Below are 23307 nucleotides of genomic sequence, written 5' to 3' on the forward strand. Positions count from 1 at the left end.
CTGGCCCATAGTCCAAACATTTTAAATGCTTGAGTAACACTTCCAGATCCTCCAAGGAAGAGAGGAACAACTACACCTTGGACATATTTCAAATGGCTTGTCATGGCCTCAGTAATCTATTTTGGGAGCTCTAGGTGGACTTTTAAGGTGTCAGTTTTGCAATTTAAAAAGGATTACCAAACATTGGCTAATACATCACTTTTACTTTTTAAAATTTTCAATTGATTCTTAAAGCAAGGGTAGTCTTTTCAATCACTTACTACTAGAAGGGATGTGAGTAGTAAAAAATGGTTTTCTATCCTTTTTCTCCTCCCTTGATAATGTAATGTTTAAAATGCAGCAGCCCTGATCTTCCCAGCTGCTTCCATTCTCTTCCCCCCCCCCTCCTCAGCTGTTTATGTTCCAGCTGTGTCTCTTTATTTCACTAGCCTCAGGAACAAACTCCCACCATGGCTACCCAACAGCCTATTCCAACCACCACCACCAGGCGTCGTAGTGCCTTTTTTTGTAACGCTGCTGCAAATATACACATACATCATGGCCAGTCCCCTTATTTGGGGCTCTTAACACCCTTTGAAACCATTTCTATTTTAGAACAGCTGTATTTTACTTCACAATCCAGGTTAAAATGTGTTTTCCTTCCATAGCAGACCAAAATTTCAATATAAATCTACCCCAAGCAGCTGTTCTGTGCATGAACCAGTTTGCATACCCATAGTTTGAATGTTTATCCCCAGTTAGGCCACAGCCCACTAAAGGTCTCACATGGTTTGAATAGGCTGTTTGCCAAAGTATACCCGTCAACCAGAATTGTTGCTCTATAGTTGCAGTTTAAGGAAACCATGCTCTCATGATTGAATAACCCAAGATAGCAGTTTTGAAAATTAGACCCGTAACAGTTAAGAGAACTATTTTAAAGAAAAACAAAAAGGCAAATTTCAATGCTTGCAATTTATTTATTTCTCTCAACATAGAGACATTTTTTTTTAATTTCTTTAATAGTTGCTTTATCTTCGAGTGGTTGAGCCGGCTTTTCTCTTCCCTGAAAACAGGTGTTTGGGCTTAAGGTCAAAGACAGATCTATCAGCTTCACCTTTCTTGCCCAACTGATTCATCTCCTTTTGAGCCTTCTTCATCATAGTTTTTGCTTTCTTCACCATCTATTAAAAAAAAAACATTTGCACGTGAAAAGGTGCACATTCCATACATTATGAATTTAATTATTACATGGCCACATATTGCTCCATGTATGTTGAACTTCAGTTTCCATGAAAAAAAAAAACTATTCAAAGCTGAAAATGCACATTATAGATAACCCGGATAGTGAATATATGCACTTGCAATAATTGAATAAACTGATAAAACTGAAACATACTTTAGCATCGCGAAGACCAGAGACATCACGAGGGGTAGTAGAGCGGCTGCGGCTTAGTGGCATAGATGCAGGTGATTCAGAATCTTCTCGCTTACGTTTGCGGGTGGTAGTGCGTGATCTTCTTCCCTCAGCTAAATAATGTACCTGAATATTTGCAGATAAAAAAACCCAATCAGAGACCTTAAAAAATTAAATCAGATGCCTTGCTGCAACCCAGTGTTTCATTAACATCTTGAGAACCTACAAAGAGTAAAACTCTTTGTAAACATTTTAATTACAGCTGTAGCAATGATATAGAAGGAAATAATAAGCAAAAAAAAAAAAAGCACATCTTACCTCACTGTTGCTAGTTATATCAAGTCCAAGATTTGTCATCTCCTGTTCAAGGGCTTTTTGTTGCACCTAAAGCCAGAAGTAGAAAAAAATTCAGAGGTTATAAAGAACAGCATTTCTGTCTATTAGCTCTGGGCTGCTTCCAGTGGGTTTACTTACACATAGTAAGAATATCTAAGAAACCACAACCCCTCTCACCCTCAAAATACCTTCAATGTACCAACGAATGACTTCACAGCTCACTCCACAATCAACTCTACCACATGCAGCCTCTGCTGCTCTGTTTTTATAGCTGCTTCTTATTGGGCAGGTGGGCTGGCTAAGGTGAGGTCTTAAAGGAGCAGGGCACTATATCCCAGATACTAGCTAATTTTCAGGTATTCTGCCTTCTCATGCTCAGTGGCTCCTACAATTTGAATCTTCTAGATGTGTCACTAAGGAACCTAGGGAACAGCCCTAAACTTCTCAAAAGCAAGGGAGAGCAGAGTTCAGAGCAGCACAGCTGTTTGAGGTGAAAAATCAACAGTTCCAGTGCTCTTTTGCTATTCCACATCTGGGAAAGACTGTCTCAGTAACAGTCATTTTGAAATTTTACCAATTAACAAGTTTGGGTAAACAGGCAGCAGGCAAAGGTGGCCAAATGGCTATTCTTTGAACTGTAGCATGGAAATCGCACAATGCATCCCAATGCAACAAACCTTGCAAACAAAGTATATTTGCTGTAGTGGTTAAGGCACTAGGCTAGAAAGCAAGAGACCACTATGACTATGCAGATTCTCAATCATCCAAGTCATGGTTGTCCCAAAGGTGCTTTTTCAAAAGGCAACTGGACATTCTTGGTTTTTTTCCAACATTTTGTCTGAAATGGTATAGGGTTTCCTGCCTGATCAAGGGGTTGGACTAGAAGATCTCCAAGGCCCCTTCAATCTCTGTTCTTCTATACTGAAAGTTCTTCAGTGCTTTTTGTGTACATTTCCAGGACAAAAACCAAGAAAACCTAGTTTTTCCTAAAGGTTAAACTGATTAGAGATTTCAGAAGGAAGATTATCATATGTACAAGCCTGCAAATTAGGGAAAGAAACATAAACCACAATTGTCCTCTACTTCAAACATGGTTGTATAGCCTATTTTTGAATTCTTAGCAAAATTAAGAATTCTGCTACTTAAAAAAGATAGCACATGTAGGAGGATGTTCTATTTATTCATTCACTTGTATCCCATCTTTATTATTTTTACAAATAGCTCAAGGCAGCAAACATATTCAACACATTTTCCTCCTCCTATTTTCCTCACAACAACTCCTTTGAGGTGAGTTGAGCTGACGGGAAGTCACTGGCCCAAAGTCACCCAGCTGCCTTTCCTAGTTAAATTAGGGTTTGAACTCATTGCAACTTTGTCGCAAATACGCTTTTCCTTAAAAAAAAAAACTTCCATCTTTCCAAAAATGGTTTTTTTTCCCCTTGGAAATGTTTCACTTCTCATCCAAGAAGCTTCTTCAGTTCTTCCACGAGTTCAAGCCCTGACAGCTAGGAAAGCCAGCTAGCTGATTTTGGGCCAGTCATTCTCTTTCAGCCCATCTCATGGGTTATTGTGAGGAAAACAGGAGGAGGAAGGTAGGTTGGATTTGTTGGCTGTTTTGAGTTATTTGTAAAAATAATAAAGGTGAGATAAAAAAAAGAATGAATAAATAAACATGGTTTACATCCTATTTTTGAATTCTTTACAAAATTGATGCTTTTATTAATCAAAAAAGACAGCAAATGTAGGAGATTGCTCTACATTTGCTGCCTTTTTAATTAACAAGATTTTTAATTTTGCAAAGAATTCAAAAATAGGATGTAACCATCTTTGAAATGCAGAAGAATTTGGGTAACCATGTTTGAAGTGGAGAAGAATTGTGGTTTATGTTCACCTTTCCTAATGTGTAGGCCTCCAGATATGGTGGTCTCCCTACTGAAATTTTTAACCAGCTTTACTTTTAGGGAAAACTGGGTGAAGTAATTGTGTACTTAAAATGCTTCTATCTAATTGCTTGGATAGTGGTCACTATAAATACACTGGAGTTATATGGACTACAGGGAATCCTCACTTACAACCACACTTGAGTACAAAATTTCTGTTGCTAGGCAAGAGTTGTTAAGTGAATTGGTCATTAAGTGAATCTGTCTTGCCCCATTGACTTTGCTGGTTAGAAGCTGGCTAGGAAAAGCCATAAATGGTGATTACATGATCTCCAGGACAGTGCAACTGTCATAAATACAGTTGGTCCTCAACTTTCAATAGTTCATTTAGTGACCGTTTGAAGTTACAATTGAAGTCACTGAAAAAAGTGACTTATGATCTTTTTTCACACTTACAACTGTTTGTAAGATCTCCATGGTCATGTGATCAAAATTCAGACGCTTGGCCACTGGTTCATATTTATGATGGTTACAGTGTCCTGGGGTCATGTGATCACCTTTTGCAACCTTCAGACAAAATCAATGAGGAAGCCAGATTCACTTAACAACTGCAGCAATTTGGCTTAACAACTGGGGAAAGATAGGTCATAAAATGGGGCAAACTCACTTAACTATCTTGTGTAAACACAAATCTTGGGCTCAATTGTGGTCATAAATTAAGGATATGCCAGTTGACTATTGGGAGGCTGTAATGGCTGCAAGTGTGAAAAGAGGTTGTAAGTCATTGCCCTCCAGGTCAAAGGCTCTCCAGAATCTTCTGAAGATTTACTTGCCTTCAGGGACTGTTTTCTTTCTGCTGACATGCTTCTGCGGACTACTGAAGGCTGCTCTGGGTCACAAGTGACCTCCAAAGAGCCGCAATGGCACAGTGGTTAGAGTGCAGTACTGCAGGCTAGCTCTGCTGATCCCCGGTTGCCAGCAGTTTGGCAGATCGAATCCCACCAGGCTCAAGGTGAATTCAGCCTTCCATCCTTCCAAGGTTAGTAAAATGAGGACCCAGATTGTTGGGGGGCAACAGGCTGACTCTGTAAATCGCTTAGAGAGGGCTGGAAAGCACTGTGAAGCGGTATATACCGTATTTTTCGGAGTTTAAGATGCACTTTTTTCCCTCCTAAAAGATTGAAAATTTGGGTGTGTCTTATACTCTGAATGTAGCTTTTTCAAAGCTATTTTTCAGCTCTAATGGAGCTAAGCTTTTTTTCAGTAAAGGGATTGTGCTTTGCCTGGTCCCTCCGTCTCTCAGCTGTGAAGTTTTTTTTTCAGCCTTTTGCCTGCTTTTCTCATTGCTTCTCTCTCCAAAGATCAGTTGTGCTTTAGAAGCTGTTTTCATCCCCAAGCAGGAGACAAAAACCAGCAAACTAATGTGCTGAAGCTGACCAGACTAAAGATGCTAGCCAGATGAATATCTGGTAGGCAGAATTTTTTTTTCCTATTTTCCTCTCCAACAACTAAGCTGTGTCTTATACTCCGAAAAATACGGTAAGTCTTAAGTGCTATTGTTATTCTTGAAGTGGCTTTGGAGAATGATTTTCTATATCCACCAGAGCCTCCGAAAACCATGTGAAAGCACACATTCCCATTCTGGCATGATTTTCAGAGGCTCCAGACTCTGCACAAGAGCACAGGCCACACAAGAATGTGTCCCAATCTCACCTGACCTCCCCAGTGCCCCAAAATCATGAAAGAACACTTTGAAATATCATGCTTCCAAGAACAATTGTCAGGAGCTACATAAACTGGAACGTGTCAACTTTGACGCATGTCAAAGGTTCTCCGCCACTGGATTAAACAGTGCCATCTCTTGGAGCTCCAGAAGTGTAGCAGTCCTGCTCTCCAGAATAAGATTTCCCCTAGAGCAGATGTGTCAAACACACGGCTACAGCCCGATCCAGCCCACGACAGGCCGTTGAGTTGGCCCAAGGGGCTGTCCAGGAGACAGCGAGGGACCGGCCATGCCCACCCAGTTGGCCGCAATGACCAGACCATGCATACCCCAGCCCTCCCAAGGACAAAGAAACTCCTGATGTAGCCCGTGATGGGATCCAGTTTGACACCCCTGCCCTTGAGAGCTGAATCCCCTCTTCACCATTGTTCAGAAGAGTGCTGAAAATCTGGCTCCACACCCAGGCTGGAGACAAGGTAAGAGCGAGACCATTCATTTCGTTTACTTGCTGTCTTACATTGATTTTGTTGTCATTGGTTTGATTGTTGTGATGTGCCTGGAGTAACTTGGCAGGCAGGAAACAGAAGTTTCATCAATTATTATTACTATAGGAAAGAGTAGCAGGGCCTTGAAGTCTCGTTTGGGTACTTACTAATTGTTAGGAGTTTGATTCTGTGATACATGGATCTCTAAATGTTTTAAATGGTAAATAATCAATAAATATAATGATCCAATCTGACTGACACATTTAGGATACCAGGGGATCCTAAACCTTTTGCCAACCCTTTAGTCTAATCTTCATGTTGCACACACTTCCTTTAAAACCCAAACACCAAAATGAAAGCAAATGAACAATGAAAGCAATACAATGAAACTTTGGGATAAGGCAGACTTATTATAACTATACAGAAAGTCCTCGACTTACAAACATAATTGAGCCCAAAATTTCCATTGTTAGGCAAGGCAGTTGTTAAGTGAGTAGTGCCCCCACTGTACGACCTTCTTTAACACAGTGTTAAGTGAATTATCTCAGTTGTTAAGTGAATCATGCGGTCATTAAGCAAATCTAGCTTCCCCAATTGACTTTGCTTGTCAGAAGCTGGCTGAGAAAGTTGCAAATGGTGACCACTTGATCACTCAAGACAGTGCAATTATCATAAATATTTGCCTGTTGCCAAGAACCTGAATTTTGATCACATGACTATGGGGATGCTGTGTCAAAACCGCTCATAAGTCCATTTTTTCATACTGTGTCCACTAGACAAATTGTTGTAAGTCAAGGACTACCTGTATTGATTTCCTTCAGCATAAGGTTCCTTTTATTTTTTTGCCTTGCTCCCTGTATAGACAACCCAAATAAATCTGTACTTTTTAAGACAAACCACAGCTGAAATTACCATTGAAAAGTCTCCTGGTTTTTCTTTTTTCTACCGTAGTCCTTGACTTACACTTGGTAAGAGACTTACGACCTAAATTCAACTTTCAGTGTCACATGACCAGACTTTGGAACCCAGCAACATGGTCACATTTGCAGCATTCCATGATCATATGACTATTTTATAACCCCCTCCCCAAACTAGCACTTACGTCCAGTTTTTCATAAAACTGCACAATAGCGAACAATGCATTTGCTTAAGTATCTGTCACTTAATGATTACTGCACACATAAAGGGTTGTAAAAGGAGTGGGTTTTATCATGGTCATAACTTGAGGACTACCTGACAATCTTTAACATACTGGTAGTCCTCAACTTATGACCAATTTTTAGCCCAAAATTTATGTTGTTAAGTGAAAAATTTGTTAAGTGAAATTTGTCCCATTTTACAACTTGTTAAGTTGTAAAGTGAATCTGAGTTCTCCATTGACTTTGCTTGTCAGAAGGTCACAAAATAGCTCCTGAGCATTGCAACCGTCATAAGTGTGAGTCAGCTGTCAAGTATCTGAATGTAAATCACGTGACCGTTGAGATACTGCAACTATCGTAAGTGTGAAAAATGGTCATAAATCACTATTTTCAGTGCCGTTGTAACTTTGAGTGGTCACTAAATGAACTGTTTTAAGTCGAGGCCTACCTGTATCTACCGGAGTCCCTTATTTCTTTCCCAGTCCAACTTCCTTCTGCCCATGACACGCGCGCTCACATCCCACCAAATTCTCAAATTAAGTATTTTTAATACTTGCCTTTTTAGCTGTTCTAGGCATTCTGGGCCCATGTATGTCCTTCTCCTTTGATTCTAGGATCTTCAGTTTCTTCTTCTCACGAATTTGTTGTGCCAACTGCCTGATTCCCATCATTTCCTCATCTTCGCTTTCTGGATCACTATCATATTCTCCAGCTTTTTCCTTTAGCTCTTCTTCATCCTCCAGTTGTTCCAATTTCTAGAAAGGCGCCACACTCAATAGATTAGAAATTGATTTCTATTGTGTATTTTCTTATAGACCGCCACTGCCCTACAGGCAATTCACACAAATTCTCGCTTCTTTTGCCAAGCTAGAAAGTCGATGGGGTTTCATTTCACATAGAAATGAAGGACTGTCTATATGGCAATAAAAACTTAAATATGATTTTGGCGTAGATTGAATTGTATAGCTATTTCAAATTTTGATAGAGGTAGTCCTTAACATACGGCCACAATTGGGCCTAAAATGTATGATGCTAAGCAAAACATTTATTAAGTGCGCATTGCCCCATTTTATGACATTTCTCGCCACAATTGTTAAGTGAATCACTACAGTTGTTAAGTTAGTAACCTGGTTGTTAAGTGAATCTGGCTTCCCCACTAACTTTGCTTGTCAAAAAGTCGCAAAAGGTGACCACATGACTCAGAGACACTGTAACTGTCATAAATATGAGTCAGTTGTCAAGCCTCTAAATTTTGATCATATGACCCATGGGGATGCTGCAACGGTCGCAAGTGTGAGAAATGGCCATAAGTCACTTTTTCCAGTGTCATCGTAACAGTCACTAAGCAAACTGTTGTTACGTTGAGGACTACCTGTACTGGTTTGAGCTCACAACTGTCCCAAAGTGATTATACAATGCATTTTGAGTGTAAAGCAGAACTGGTCAAGGTCAAGGTTGACTCAGCCTTCCATCCTTTCTAAGGTGGGTAAATTGAGGACCCAGTTTGTGGGGGCAATAAGCTGACTTTGTATAAAATATACAAAAGTATGAAGGCTATTGCTTAACGCACTGTAAGCCGCCCTGAGTCTCCGGAGAAGGGCGGCATATAAATCAAATTAAAAAAAAAAAAAAAACTGGAAAGAGAACATTTTGAATTTAAAAGCATTTGTACAACACCATAGAGAAAAATAAGACACTTGTGCGATAGCAGAACATGTATATTATTTTTCATCTAGTACATCATCAGTAGTTTAATACTTACTTTCATGATGTCTGGGTCAATATAATCAGCTATATTATGACCTTCCCAAATCTCAGGTATCACATCGTATTTTTCAGATGGATTCATCAGATCCCAATATTCTAAAGCAGGGGGGAAATTAAGGAGTTTTATTTGTGCAATTTTAAAACTTCTGCAATTTTATTCAGTTGATAGCCTTATTAATAAGAAAAGCCCATCCTAAAGTAATAAATTACATGCTGGAAGTAAGTTACATATAATGGAGCTCTTAAACTTATTTGTTTCAACAGACAACATTCCTTAAATTCTGAAGTATATCAAAATTAGATAAAAATATAGATTTGAAATATATGCTTGAACTATATATGGTTTAAAATGCCCATAGAATAGAATTCTCCACTAGTTGCCAGTAGTTCCTACTAGAACCTGATACCATTCTTAACAGAACATGAAAAAGGAATGGATCCTACCAATACAAGGGAAAAATGTAGGCCTAGAAATTATGAGATTTATCATAACCTGTGTGGGTTTTTTTAATTTGTTTCTGCTTTAGCTGTTTACAAAAAAATAGTAATCTGATAGAGCAACCTGCTGTGTAAAACTGTTGCATTTCTAAACAGAAAGATAACTTGAGACTTACTCTTAAGATCCAATATATATTCATCCCCCATTTCCATTTCCACGTCTTTCTCCTGCAGCAAAGATGCATCATTAAGAGTTTCTTATAAATTTCACAAAATCACAAAAAAGGTCACACACAGAGACAAATTGGTCTAGTGGTTATGGCATCAGGCTAGTAACCAGGAGATTGTGAGTTCTAGTTCCCACTTCAGGCATGAAAGCTGGCTGACTGATTTTGGGCCAATCATCAGGAGACTATGAGTTCTAGCCCTGCCTTAGGCATGGAAACCGAAGGCTCGATGACTTTGAGCTAGTCATTCTCTCTCTAAACCCAACTTATCTCATAGGATTGCTGTTGTGGGGAAAACAGTATAGTACAGTATAGTATAGCCTTTATTGTTATTGTACGCCATGTATTCAACGAAATTGGTTTTAGCCTCACTGGTACAATCCATGACAAAAAAGACAAACAACATAAATAGTATAAAGAATAATCCCTATGCAAGTAATTAGGGGGGGAAAAGAAAAAGAAAGAAAAAAGAAAAACTAGTCATGCGTTTCGACATGTGTGTGGAGTGATTGTGTTTAAGATGTCTTCTGCCCGATGGTAGAAGTGCGAAGAGACACTGACCAGGGTGTGAATCATCTCTGAGTATCTTCCTTAGTCTGCTAAAACAGTGAGACCTGGCGATGTCATCCAGTGGTGTTAGAGGGCAACCCATGGTTTCTTGTGCCTAATTGATCACTCTCTGTAGCGCCTTCCTGTCCGCAGCAGTTAAACCAGCGTACCATACTGTAACGCAGTATGTGAGAATACTTTCTATTGTGGACTGATAGAAAGAGGTCATCAGCCATTGTTCCACCTGACTTTTTCGCAGGACTCTAAGGAAATGAAGTCTCTGTTGAGCCTTACTAGCCACCAGGGACGTGTTGTTTTTCCAGGTGAGATCTTAACTAATAAGCACTCTCAAGAATTTAAAAGAGGAAACCCTCTCCACAGCCCCCCCATTGATATACAGTGGGGCAGGTTCCTCTCTGTGCTTTCGGAAATCTAGCACTATCTTTGTCTTACTAGTATTTAAATGGAAGTTGTTTTTTGAGCACCATGCGGATACTTTCTGGACTTCTTCCCTGTATGCTGATTCGTCCCCTCCAGTTACGAGACCCAGCACCGTTGTGTTGTCTGCAAACTTTATTATGATGTTGGATGGATCAGAAGATATGCAGTCATGTGTATACAGCGAGTACAGGTAGGGGCTGAGCACACAGCCCTGAGGGGAGCCTGTGCTGAGCTTCAGAGTGGAAGATGTAAAGGAACCAACCCTTACTGTTTGTGCACAATCCATCAGGAAGCCTTTGATCCAGTCACAAGTGAGGGGAAGGAAATTTAGGTCAGTCAGTTTTTCAATGAGAATGCCTGGTAAAATGGTATTAAAGGCTGAGCTATGGTCTATAAAAAGCATTTTGACATAATTCCCAGATTTCTCAAGGTGGTTCAGTTCAATATGTAGAGCAGTTGACTGTTGACCTGTTGCTTCTATAAGCAAACTAGTATTGATCGAAATTTGGTGGAAGACAGGACCTGAGGTGTTGTAGGACCAGTCTCTCAAAGCTCTTCATCACTATAGATGTCAGTGCAATGGGTCTATAGTCATTCAGGCTCTTTATGGCTGCTTTCTTTGGAACTGGGATAATTGTGGCTGCTTTCAAGCATGATGGGACTCTAGCCTGTTGCAGAGAGATTAGAGGTTGGTTTCAGCAGGTTCTGAACTGGTAGCAGAAAGTTTGAGTTGTTTGGAGAACTGGTAGTAAAAATTCTGATTGGCCCCGCCCCCATCTGTTCTCTGCCTCCTAAGTCCCAGCTGATTGGGAGGAAATGGAGATTTTGCAATAACCTTCCCCAGGAGTGGAATGGGAATGGAGATTTTACAGTATCTTTCCCCTGCCACGCCCACCAAGCCACGCCTACCAAGCCATGCCCACAGAACCAGTAGTAACAATTTTTGAAACCCACCACTGAAGATGTTAAAAATCCTTGTCAGGACCCCCGTTAAACGGTCAGCACAGGTTTTACCACTTTCCCCAACACCCTGTCTGAACCTGCAGCTCTGTTGGGATTTACAGCCTTCAGCACAGCTCTCATTTGATGTTCATCCAGGGTGAGTGGCTGAAGGTTAGAGGGCCTTTGGGCTAGAGCCACAGAGACATGGCTTTTGACCTCAAAGCAGGCGAAGAAGCTATTTAGCTGCTCCACCAGCAGGGCATCAGCATTGGCTATTTTTTTCATATTGCCCTTATAATTGGTTAGGTGTTGTGGCCCCTGCCACACCTGTCTTGAGTTATTATCTTCCAGATGCTTCTCTACTTTTTGTTGTATTTCTTTTTAGCCTCCTTAATGCCTCTCCTCAAGTTTGCCCCGGCCCCGTTGTATTCATCTTCATTTCCTGCCTTGAAGGTAGAGTTTCAGGCTCTCAGAAGTGATTGTACCTCTGCTGACATCCAGGGTTTACGACTCTGATGCACTTATTCACTGTTACATTGTCTGTGCATGTTTTAATGTAAGAAAGTAGTACAGCATCAGTGAATTCTTGCAGCTCCAATGTTCAAATATACTCCACTCGGTAGTCTCAAAGCAGTCCTGCAACTGGCAGTGCGCTCCCTCCGATCAGATTTTGACAATTTTCCTGACTGGCCGTATCCTTTTTTTTAAGGGGGATATACTTTGGGCACAGTAGCAGAGAGATGTGGTCAGACGTACCCAGATGGGAGAGTGTGATTGCTCTATATGCCTGTCTTAAGTTTGAGTACATATGGTCTAGAGCCGTGATGGCGAACCTATGGCACGTCTGCCACAGGTGGCACGTGGAGTCATGTTGCCTGGCATGCCAGCTCAGTTCCGGTGCACGCATGCTGATTTTTGGGGCTTCTGGGCCCACCAGAAGTAGGGAAACAGGCTGTTTCCTGTCTTTGGAGGGCCGGGGTGGGGGGATGGGGAAGGCCCGTTTTTCTTTCTCACCTGGATCCAGATCCTCTCTATGCATCTGGGGAGGGCATAGAGGGCCTCTCTAGGAGTCTCTGGAGGCTGAGAACAGCAAAAAACATCACTTCCTGTTCAACCGAAAGTTGGAAAATGGACTATTTCAGGCCTCCAAGGGGGTGGGGAAGGCTGTTTTCGCCCTCCCCAGATGCATAGAGAGGATCTGGAGCCAGATGAGAAAGAAAAACGGGCCTACTGGGCCATCGCATGCGAGGACCAGGGGGTGAGGGGGGTCGCACTCGCATGCGCAGGGCGGGGCACATAGAATTATGGGTGTGGGCACGCGCATGCGCAAACCTCCTCCCCCTTTCCTGGCACACGATGGCAAAAAGGTTAGCCATCACTGGTCTAGAGTGTTCTTACCTCTGGTGGTACACTGCACATACTGCACAAACTTAGGGAGAACAGAACAGAAGGAGGAAAGAGATTAGATATTTTTGCTGCCTTGAGTTGTTTATAAAAATAAGAGGTGCAACATAAATTATTATTTCTTTTATACCCCTAAAATGTGGAAATGTTTCGTAAAATACTTACCAATTTCTTTTTCGGGCCATCAACTTCCATCTGCTTCTTCCGCATCAAGGCTCCTTCCGGAATAAAAGGGGGCCTTTCCTAAAAGGCAGGAATGAAACCCAAAGTGAACTGAAGAAGTTCCTTTTCATATATGTACTGGATTCATGGGTCCCCAATCATGGGGCCATGGCCCATTGGGAACCGGGCCCACAAGTAGCAGGCAAGCACACGAAGCTCCATTTGCGCAAGAGGTGGGTGTGCTCTCAAACACCCCCACCCCACCAACTGCCCCTGCCAGTCTGCAGAGCCAGAAAGTTTAGGGACTGCTAATACTAGGTTACTGGACAACATGTTCCTCCTTTTCTTTCAGTCTGAAGCTGACAAATCTTCACTGTTATTTCCCACCCCACCCCCCACTGCAAAAAAAAAAGATCCATATACCCTAATGCCTTTCAGATCTATTTAACTGGAAACTCTTGCAGGAAATTTTGCCAGTTGTGGTCTAAATATATCTGGAGGGCGCGAATTTGGAAAAGCTGGTGGATACTTATGTTTGCAATAGAGACAATGAGATACAATCTCTCTCTCTCTCTCTCTCTCTCTCTCTCTCTCTCTCTCTCTCTCTCACGCACGCACACACACACACACACACACCTTGTTGTCCCTTTTTGTCGGAAGAGCTAAATGTAGCCTGTTCAGTACATCATTCACTTTGTTTCCTTTCATTTTGGTGCCAACGCGATATGCCAGCAATCTGTCACAAGCCTGAAAATAATAACAAGATATTAATTCAAGAAATATTGAACCTAGGCTAAGAATTAATACTGATCCAGACATAGAGATGATCCTCAACTTATAACCAGCGGCATAGTGATTGTTCAGAGTTAACAGTAGAAACCCTCTCCCCAAAGTGACTTATAACCCAGTTCTAAAATTATGATCTTTGCCCTGCCTGCAATCACATGACCTCATTTTGGACACTTGTCAACTGGACAATATTTATGGTTGTTTGCAGCATTCCACGGTCATGTGACTACAATTTATGATATATATTTTTTCCTAAAAATTGGTTTGACTTTCAGTTTTTGTAAAAGAACACACTATAGCAGTGATGGCTAACCTTTTTGCCATTGTGTGCCAGGAAGGGGGGGGGCAGGGAGGTTCGAACGCGCACATGCTGACACCCATAATTCTATGCGCCCTGCCCTGCGCGTGCAAACCCCACCCTCGGCTCCTGGCACGCGATGGCCCGATAGGCCCATTTTTCTTTTTACCTGACTCCAGATCCTCTATATGCATCTGGGAGGGCAAAAACAGCCTTCCCCACTCCCTCAGAGGCCCTCCGGAGGCCTGAAATGGCCCATTTCCCAACTCCCAGTGGGACAGGAAGTGACTTTTTTGCTGTCCCCAGCTTCCAGAGCCTTTCTAGGAGTCTCTGGAGCCAGGTGAGAAAGAAAAACGGGCCTTCCCCATCCCCCCCATGCCATCCTGGAGGCAGGAAACAGCCTGTTTCCCTACTTCTGGTGGGCCCAGAAGGCCCGAGAATCAGCTGGCTGGCACGCCATGCGCGCCAGAGCTGAGCTGGCGTGCCCACTGATATGGCTACGCGTGCCACAGGTTCGCTATCACGGCATATAGCGATCAATGGGTTTGCTAAAGAATTGCAACACTTGAACAACTCTTGCAAAAAAAGCTTGCAAAGTCGGGTCTGGTCACACGATGACTCACTTTTCAATCTACTAAGCTGGCTGGTTTAATTAATTACAGTCATAAATTGAGGTTTACTTGTAATAGATTTAAATTATAGGAAGGCACTTGCATGTTAGAATTATGTCAGATTAGGATGCTTTCATTTGAATTTCCACATTGAACAAGGTAGTGAACTTGAGGAACTAAATGGCTTCTTGTCTATGGAGATTTTCAGCCATCTAGGTCATGGTTGTCCCAAAAGTGCTTTTTTCAAGAGGCAACTGGACTTTCTGGTTTTTCTTTGAAGGCGTTTTGCTTCTTATCCAAGACGCTTCTTCGCCTCTGACTGGATGTTGGGGAAGGTTCTTGGATGAGAAGCAAAACATCCTCAAAGAAAAACAAGGAAGTTCAATTGCCTCTTGAAAAAGTACATTTGGGATAAATGGCTCCTTACAATATCACATGATTCCATGACAAGACCAATCTGTTTATGAAGAAGAATTTCTCAATTTCAAGAACTGTCATTTAGAACCTGACCAGAAAAAAATAAGAGTAAGGCAAGAGCTTGGAAAAGGGTGCAATCACATGTCCCCTTGCAACAGCCAAATCACAAGGCAAAACTACAGGTGGTCCTCGACTTACAACAGTTCATTTAGTGACTGTTCAAAGTTACAAGGGCACTGAAAAAAGTGACTTATGACCACTTTTCAGACTTTCAACCATTGCAGCATCCCCATGACCACATGATCAAAATTCAGACACTTGGCAACTGACTCATATTTATGACCATTGCAGTGTCCTGGGGACTGACAATCAAAGTCAATGGGGAAGCTAGATTGACTTAACAATCGTGTTACTAATTTAGCAACTGCAATAAATCACTTTAACAACTGCGGCTTAGAAAAATCGTGGGGCAAAAGTCACTTTGTCTCACTTAGCCACAGAAATTTTGGGCTCCATTGTGGTCGTAGGTCAAGGACTACCTGTACTTTTTAATAACCAGATGAAGGAAGATATTTTTCCCATACTGGAGACTGATGATGAATTGCTGCAAGCAATTTCCAGGAATTGACAATTTTACGTTTTCTTTTTTGATTATATACAATGATATAGGAAAGTCAACCACCCACATCATACAAGGTCATTTAAAAAAAAATATACAGTGCCAATCAACTGTATAAGCAGGGGAGAAACCTGGCATTAGCATCTGCTGCAAACATTGGAACAAGGGAGAGCAAGTAGAACCCAGCATCTAATTAATGAGAGGATTTATTATTATTATTATTATTTAATAAATATTGATTTTCAACAAATACAAAAAGAAAATTTGTGCATAACTGTGACATATTATATTTCACTTATACTCTATACCAGTGATGGCTAACCTTTTTTGCCATCGCGTGCCAGGAGAGGGGGGGCGGGGCAGGGTCGCGCACGCACATGCCCACGCGCATGCGTGCGCAGCCCCCTCCCCCCCTCTCGCTCCTGGCACATGATGGCCTGGTAGGCCCGTTTTTCTTTCTTACCTGGTTCCAGATCCACTCTGTGTATCTGGGAAGGGCGAAAACAGCCTTTCCCACTCCTTTGGAGGCCCTACAGAGGCTGAAACGGCCCGTTTCCCAACTCTCGGTGGGACAGGAAGTGACATTTTTTGCTGTCCCCAGCCTCCAGAACCTCTCTAGGAGTCTCTAGGAGCCTCTCTAGGAGTCTCTGGAGGCTGGGGACAGGAAAAAAGTCACTTCCTGTCCCACCGGGAGTCGGGAAATGGGCCCTTTCAGCCTCCGTAGGGCCTCTAAGGGAGTGGGAAAGGCTGTTTTCGCCCTTCCCAGATACACAGAGAGGATTTGGAGCCAGGTAAGAAAGAAAAACGGGCCTTCCCCACCCCGCCCCCAGGCCCTCCAGAGGCAGGAAACAGCCTGTTTCCCTACTTCTGGTGGGCCCAGAAGGCCCGAAAATCAGCTGGCTGGTGCGCGCATGCACCCCAGAGCTGAGCTGGCATGCCCACTAATATGGCTCCGCGTGCCACCTGTGGCACGCGTGCCATAGGTTTGCCATCGCGGCTCTATACATTCTAACTAAATTCAATCCTACTTTATCTAATTTTTTTTTCTATTCTCAATCCATTTATACTACTTCTCCCATATTATATAATATTCCAAATCCATCAATCCTTTCAGCTCAAGTGTCATCTTGTCCATTTCAAGGCAGGAGGATTTAATGACAGTGCAAAGATCAAGCAAAAAAATGTTTTCATTTTTGTAATGCAATATTTTAATGCAAGCTGCAAAATAGTCCTTGGATAAGCAGGTGGACTGAACCCAATGTAGATATTTAGTATACACGCATTCACTCACTTCAGTTTTAACCTGAATAACACCTTCTTCTGTCATAGTGCTTGTCTCGATCACAGGAAGCCCATCAGCTTCTAATTCAGCAAATATTTTCTGAAAGGTGATAGATAAATGAAAGCTTTTGGCAAAAATAATTATACACACACTTGTCCCTAAGGTATCCAAATAATACATTTATCCACATGAAACATAATGTAAAGATTGCACCGGAATACAGAGCAAGCTCAAAAGTGCGCACACTTATTGTATACAGGAAGTTGTGTCTGTGTGTGTTATATAAATATACTTTTTGATATGTCAGTTTAATTAACAATATTTCCATGTTAGAGAGAAAAAACTGACTTTTGGTAAATGCATTCTGAAACAGATTGATTATTAGGGAAGGTTAAGAGTGAGTGTTATTATTTCATATTCCTCTAAGATTATAAAATATAAATCTTTCAGTATGTAGACAGACTTCAGGCTTGCAAGATCAACTTTGCTCATCAGCAGAGAAAGCTGCAGAATGGGAGGGGGAAACAGGAGTTGGCAGGTGTGTTGGATATGTTCACCACCTTGAATTATTTGTAAAGTAATAAAGGCCAGATATAAATAAATAAAGGGAAAGGGAAAATCAATCGGCTGCCACCAGAACTGAAGACAGAAAATAAAAAAGGTGGCAATGAAGAGACTGCTTGGCTAAAGCAACAAAGATAGATATCGAGTGATTGATGCCTAGACTGCAATAGTAATTGCGAATGGAAATGACTTTTTAAAATGTAATATATAAAGGTATCTTAAGAGTCCAGCATGGCAGACCACCAGCTCTCTGAGATCTTGTGTAGACTCAAAGATTTGGGAGTGAGGCACTCAAGCCACAATAAAAGGGGGGGGAAATGGAAGGGGAGGGAGGAGGAGGTGGTGGTGGCAGAGGAGGAGAAGAGGCTAGCCAACCAAGACATAAGCATGCCTTTGTCTGTGTAATCACTGCTTCTGAAAACTACTCACCTGATTCTTTTCTGAAAGTTCAGAAATCCTTTTCACATCACATTTATTGGCTACAATAATTAGAGGCTAAAATAAGACAGAGAAAGAAAACCACACATTGAATAAGCCAGCTTGGATTTTCTAACAAAAAACACGAAGCTTTAAAACATAACCGGTAAAATCCCAGGCACCTTGTTGGCAAATAATGGCTTAATATTCTCAAAAAGTGCCAGCTGTTCTTCCAAGCTATTGCCACACTGTTCTGATATATCCATGACATAGAGCACAGCAGACCGGAGATGGGCAAGTGCAGTTATGGCCTGCATCTCGATGGTGTTTCTGTCTTCCAAAGGATGATCCAAAATACCAGGAGTATCTATGACCTACAATGAAACAGACGAAAATTAAGAGAGCCGGCCCAACAAACAAAAACAAGAGCAAGGTAGAATACAGAGCCCCATCTGAGAAACCATCACAAATGAAAGTAGGGCATTAATAATGTGATTTAACAATAGGGGTTCCCAGCCCCAGGTATGGAGACCGGCACTAGGCCGCGGCAAACGAGCGAAGCCCAATCCGCGGGATGGAGGCAACACATGAAACCACAGCCCCTTCCAGTCCACGGAAAAACCTCTCTCCATGGAACTGGTACCTGGTACCCAAAAGGTTGAGTACTGTTGATTTACAATGCAAATAGTTCCTTGACTTATAATAGTTCATTTAATGACCATTCGAAGCTACAACAGCACTAAAAAAGTGACTTATGAGTATTTTTTACACTTATGACCTTTGCAGCATCCCCACATTTTATATGATCAGATTTCGGATGCTTAGCAACCGGCAAGTATTTATGTCGGTTGCAGCATCCTGGGGTCATGTGATCACTTTTTGCAACCTTCTGACAAGCAAAGTCAATGGGGAACTTAGATTCACTTAACAACTATGCCAAGAAAGGTTGTAAAATAGGGCAAAATTCAATTAAAAACTGTCTTGTTTAGCAACAGAAATTTTAGGCTCAATTGTGATTGTAAGTTGAGGACTGCCTGTACAAATACAGGTAATTCTCGATTTACATCTGGTCACTTAATGACCATTTGAAGTTCCAACAGACCCCTCCCTCCAAAAATACTTATGACCCTGTTTCAAATTTCCACCTGGAATACATGAAAATCAAAGTAAATAGTAACAATAATTTAAAGCCTGAGCAAAAATTCCAAAACCTGAGTTTTTAAGACAAAAAGAATATATATATATATTCCCTTAAATAGGAAAAATTAACTGATTTAACTAAAAGATAGGTTTTTACCTGCCAACGCAAATACTTGTAATCCATGTGTCCCACAAACAGAGATTTTGTGGTAAATGCATATGGCTGCACATCTACATCAGCTCTTGTTACCTAAAACAAAAAAGGGTGTCATTTATGAAAAAACTTCTGAAACCGTCAGTAAATGTGCCAACACATATCCCAACACACACAAATGTCCCAACACATACAATAAATGTTGCTAAACTGGGGTGACAACAGAATAAAAAAAAAAATTTCTGGAGATAGGAAAATTTTCTTATAATCTTATAAGACTATATCTTACAAAAAGGTAAGATGTGAAACTATTACCCTGTTTCCCCCAAAATAAGACATCCTCTGATAATAAGACCAATCAGGCTTTTGAGCGCATGGCAATAAGGCCACACGCTTATTTCAGGGTTCAAAAAAATATAAGACAAGGACTTATTTTCAGGGAAACACGGTATTAACAAATACTAACACATATTTTCTCTCAGTTTTGGAAACAATACATCAACAGGACCATACTCAATTTAACTAAGCCCGCAATTTTAAATATAATGCTAAGAAATTACTTATGCTTACTCAGTGTTTATTATTACATTCTTATTTAGTGTGACTCTGATGCAAGGCATATCTACAAACCTTATTTATGAAACTTGATTTCCCAACGTTGGGGTACCCACACAACAGGAGAGTTCGTGTGTTGGGATCAATGGTTGGCAATCGTGATAAATGCTGTCGCACTGAAATTGTTTAAAAAGGACACAAAAGTATTGCTTAGATACATAATATTGTAGTTTGACTTTGCGGTATCGTATGAATTTAGCCATTATGGTATTAAATATTCAGTCATTCATTATGGTTTTAAATTATGCTTTGGCAGCTTGGCATGTTAGATTACCTCATTCAAATGCATTCAGTTGTCCCATTTCGTATTTGAAGGACCTCTGGGGGACTTAAAGGATAAAACTTAATTGTTGTTAGTTGCAAAATTGTGTCTGACCCATCGCAACCCCATGGACAACTTTCCTCTAGGCCTTCATGTCCTCTGCTTCACTGACTCCATCCAGCCACCTCATTCTCTGTCATCCCATTCTTCTTTTGCCCTCAATCTTTCCCAGCATTAGGATCTTCTCCAGTAAGTCCTTCCTTTTCATTAGGTGGCCAGAGTATTTGAGTTTCATCTTCAGGATCTGGCCTTCTAAAGAGCAGTCAGGATTGATCTCCCCTAGGACTGACTGGTTTGATCGCCTTGCAGTCCAAGGGACTCACAGAAATCTTCTCCAGCACCATAATTCAAAGGCCTCAATTCTTTGGCCCTCAGCCTTTCTTATGGTCCAACTTTCACAGCCATACATTGCAACTGGGAAAACCATAGCCTTGACTATATGCACTTTTGTTGGCAGGGGGATGTCTCTGCTTTAGACAGTATGCTGTCTTAAACTCAATACAAAAAGCAAATAACCCCCAGCAACAACAATCGGACAAATCACTTGATACTGTCCATATCACACCTAGATCTCCAGGCCCTTTTGCAGAACCATGTCTTCAGGGCCCTGAAAAAGAGTGTCAATGTGGGAGTTTATCTCTGCAGGGATGATGTTCCACAGGGAGGAGGCCAGTGACCAGAACAAATAAAAACATTCAGTAAATATGCAATTAAAAATTCTAGAATAAAATAATAAATAAGAGATAAAATCCAGTCTGTCTGGAGACCTCAGTGTGATATGGACACCAGCAAGTGATTTGATACATGATCTAACTATATTAAAATCCATAAACTGTGAGGCCTGTAGTCAGTTTAAAACTAAAAGGGAAAGGAATAAGCAGTGCAAAAGATTTGCCACATTTCTTGTATAAAATAGCTTTGGTAGATTAGACACGTGTTTCCAACGAATCCCCAGTGTTACTGCGCAGAATCTAGCCACTTGCTCTGTAGTCATGGACTGTTCATCCATAAGCAACTACTGGAGCCACTGATTGGGGATCTACATCTGGTGGGACCATGAAAAAGGGCCTTTTTGGTGGTGGCCTCTTCTTTGTGGTACATCATTCCCCGCAAGGTATGGTTGGGCCCTTCACTGTTGCTTTTCCAAAAAGCCCTAAAATGGTTTTGTCAGCGAGCATAGGAACCATAAATAGAGATGGAGACAATTCAAGCGCTGATTTGTGTTGTTGCTACTATGGGGGTATGGGATGGGATCTTGGTGACTTGGGCAGCCATATAAATTTGTTTAATAAATAGTAATTTTCTACACTTGACGTACCTTGTTCTAAATATTCCAGGCTCTGCTTCTGTCTCTTGATTATGGTACACATCCGCCCCAAGGCTGCACGTTTCAACTGTTTGCATCGATAGAGGGAATCCCCGTATTTCATCAGACGCACGTAATCTTTGGCAACACTAAGTCACAAAAGCCGGTATCAAATCTATATTCTATTAGCTAGGAGAATGTTTAACTTTTTACAATTTTATTTCACTTGATAGCACACTATCACTTAGAATAGAATAACAGTTGGAAGGGACCTTGGAGGTCTTCTAGTCCATCGAATGGTGGGTTGCTCCCGGTTCGCAAGAACCGGTAGTAAAAAATTTTAGTAGTTCGGAGAACCGGTAATAACATTGGCTGGCCACGCCCCCAAACTGGTCCCCAGCCCGGTCGCCGCTTGCTTACCCCACCTACCTCATCAGAAGCTTTTTTTAAAAAACTTTTAAAAGCATTTTTTCTACAAACTCTTCGGCAGAAAAAATGCTTTTAAAAGAAAAAAAAAAGCCTCTGATGATTGCGCAGCTCAGCTGGGATCTTCAGAGGCTTCTGAAAACATTTTTTCTGCAACCTCTTCAGCCGAGGAAGTTGTAGGGAAAAAAATCCCTTTAAAAGCCTCTGGCGATACCAGATTTGCCTGATCGTCAGAAGCTTCTAAAAGCATGTTTTCCTGCAACCTCTTAAGGTTGTAGAAATAATGCTTTTAAAAATAAAAAAATAAAAAGTTGGCCAAGCCCACAGTCATATCACCCCAAGCCACGCCCACAAAATAAACCACGCCCACAAAACCAGTAGTAAAAAAATTTAGAATCCACCCGAGTCTATCCCACTACTTAGGCAGGAAACCCTACACCACTTCAGACAAATGGTTATCCAACATCTTCTTAAAAACTTCCAGTGTTGGAGCATCCACAACTTCTGGAGGCAAGTTATTCCACTGATTAATTGTTCTAACTGTCAGGAAATTTCTCCTTAGTTCTAAGTTGCTTCTCTCCTTGATTAGTTTCCACCCATTGCTTCTTGTCCTACTCTCAGATGCTTTGGAGAATAGCTTGACTCCCTCTTCTTTCTGGCAACCCCTGAGATATTGGAAGACTGCTATCATGTCTCCCTAATCCTCCTTTTCATTAAACTAGACATACCCAGTTCTTGATAGCACACTATCAGGATAAGGGGGAGTAGAAGGAACAAAGAATGATAGCTAGAACAGAATATTAATATTATCAGTTCATTTGTCATAGTAAATCATAATATAGTTTGACTTTGATTTCATTTTTTTCCCCCTGAATTCAATGTTTTTCAGCCTTAGCAACTTTAAGATATGCAAAAATTGCTTAGGAAGAGAAACACTGCTTAGCTTGTAAACAAGGATTGTCGACTGCTTTTTAGTCAGCAAGTCATAGTTCAACAAATCATTATTTAGTATGACATGTGTTGGAACTGCAAGAAGCCAAACTCAAAGCCTATCTCCAATTGAGTACCAAATTTACTGGGTGACTTCGGGCCAATCTCTCCCTCCCGGCTGCACACATTTATTGCTATGAAGATAAACTGGCTGGGGAATCCTCCATGTCAATCAGGTGAGTTTCCAGAACTAAGACAGGATATAAATATAACACCTAATAAGCATGTACATAGTGAAATTCTCTTACTTGTCAATCAGATTTTTGGCAATATTTATTTGCCCCAAAGCTAGTTTGTAATGATCTTTATCGTAGAGCACATTCATCAAATCTGCATAAAAGGGATGAATATCCTGAAATCAACAAAAATAGAGAATTGATCAGTAGTATATTTAACAAACAATTTGTCAATAAAACATACACAATTCCATTTTTTAAATTAGATTATTTAAGTATGTATTAACACTCTAAT

The 23307-nt window shown here is 41.1% G+C and overlaps 1 protein-coding gene across 1 annotated transcript in view; it reads right to left on the reverse strand.

The window, feature by feature from the left end:
- Positions 1-936: 936 nt before the first annotated feature.
- Positions 937-23307, reverse strand: part of GTPBP4 (GTP binding protein 4) — a 29204-nt gene continuing 6833 nt past the window's right edge. Inside the window, exons 3-17 of the mRNA XM_034402491.2 lie at positions 23085-23188; positions 21433-21569; positions 19808-19908; positions 19181-19273; positions 18066-18257; positions 17896-17961; positions 16912-17001; positions 13523-13633; positions 12890-12967; positions 9338-9389; positions 8719-8819; positions 7514-7711; positions 1712-1777; positions 1376-1519; positions 937-1160 (exon numbers count right to left, since the gene is read on the reverse strand). Of these exons, the coding sequence (XP_034258382.1) occupies positions 1008-1160; positions 1376-1519; positions 1712-1777; positions 7514-7711; positions 8719-8819; positions 9338-9389; positions 12890-12967; positions 13523-13633; positions 16912-17001; positions 17896-17961; positions 18066-18257; positions 19181-19273; positions 19808-19908; positions 21433-21569; positions 23085-23188 (1686 nt within the window). The 3' untranslated portion in view covers positions 937-1007. The remainder of the gene's footprint in view (positions 1161-1375; positions 1520-1711; positions 1778-7513; positions 7712-8718; positions 8820-9337; positions 9390-12889; positions 12968-13522; positions 13634-16911; positions 17002-17895; positions 17962-18065; positions 18258-19180; positions 19274-19807; positions 19909-21432; positions 21570-23084; positions 23189-23307) is intronic.

Source organism: Pantherophis guttatus, chromosome 4 (assembly GCF_059756535.1).
Source record: "Pantherophis guttatus breed Tessera chromosome 4, ASM5975653v1, whole genome shotgun sequence".
Lineage (NCBI taxonomy): Eukaryota > Metazoa > Chordata > Lepidosauria > Squamata > Colubridae > Pantherophis > Pantherophis guttatus.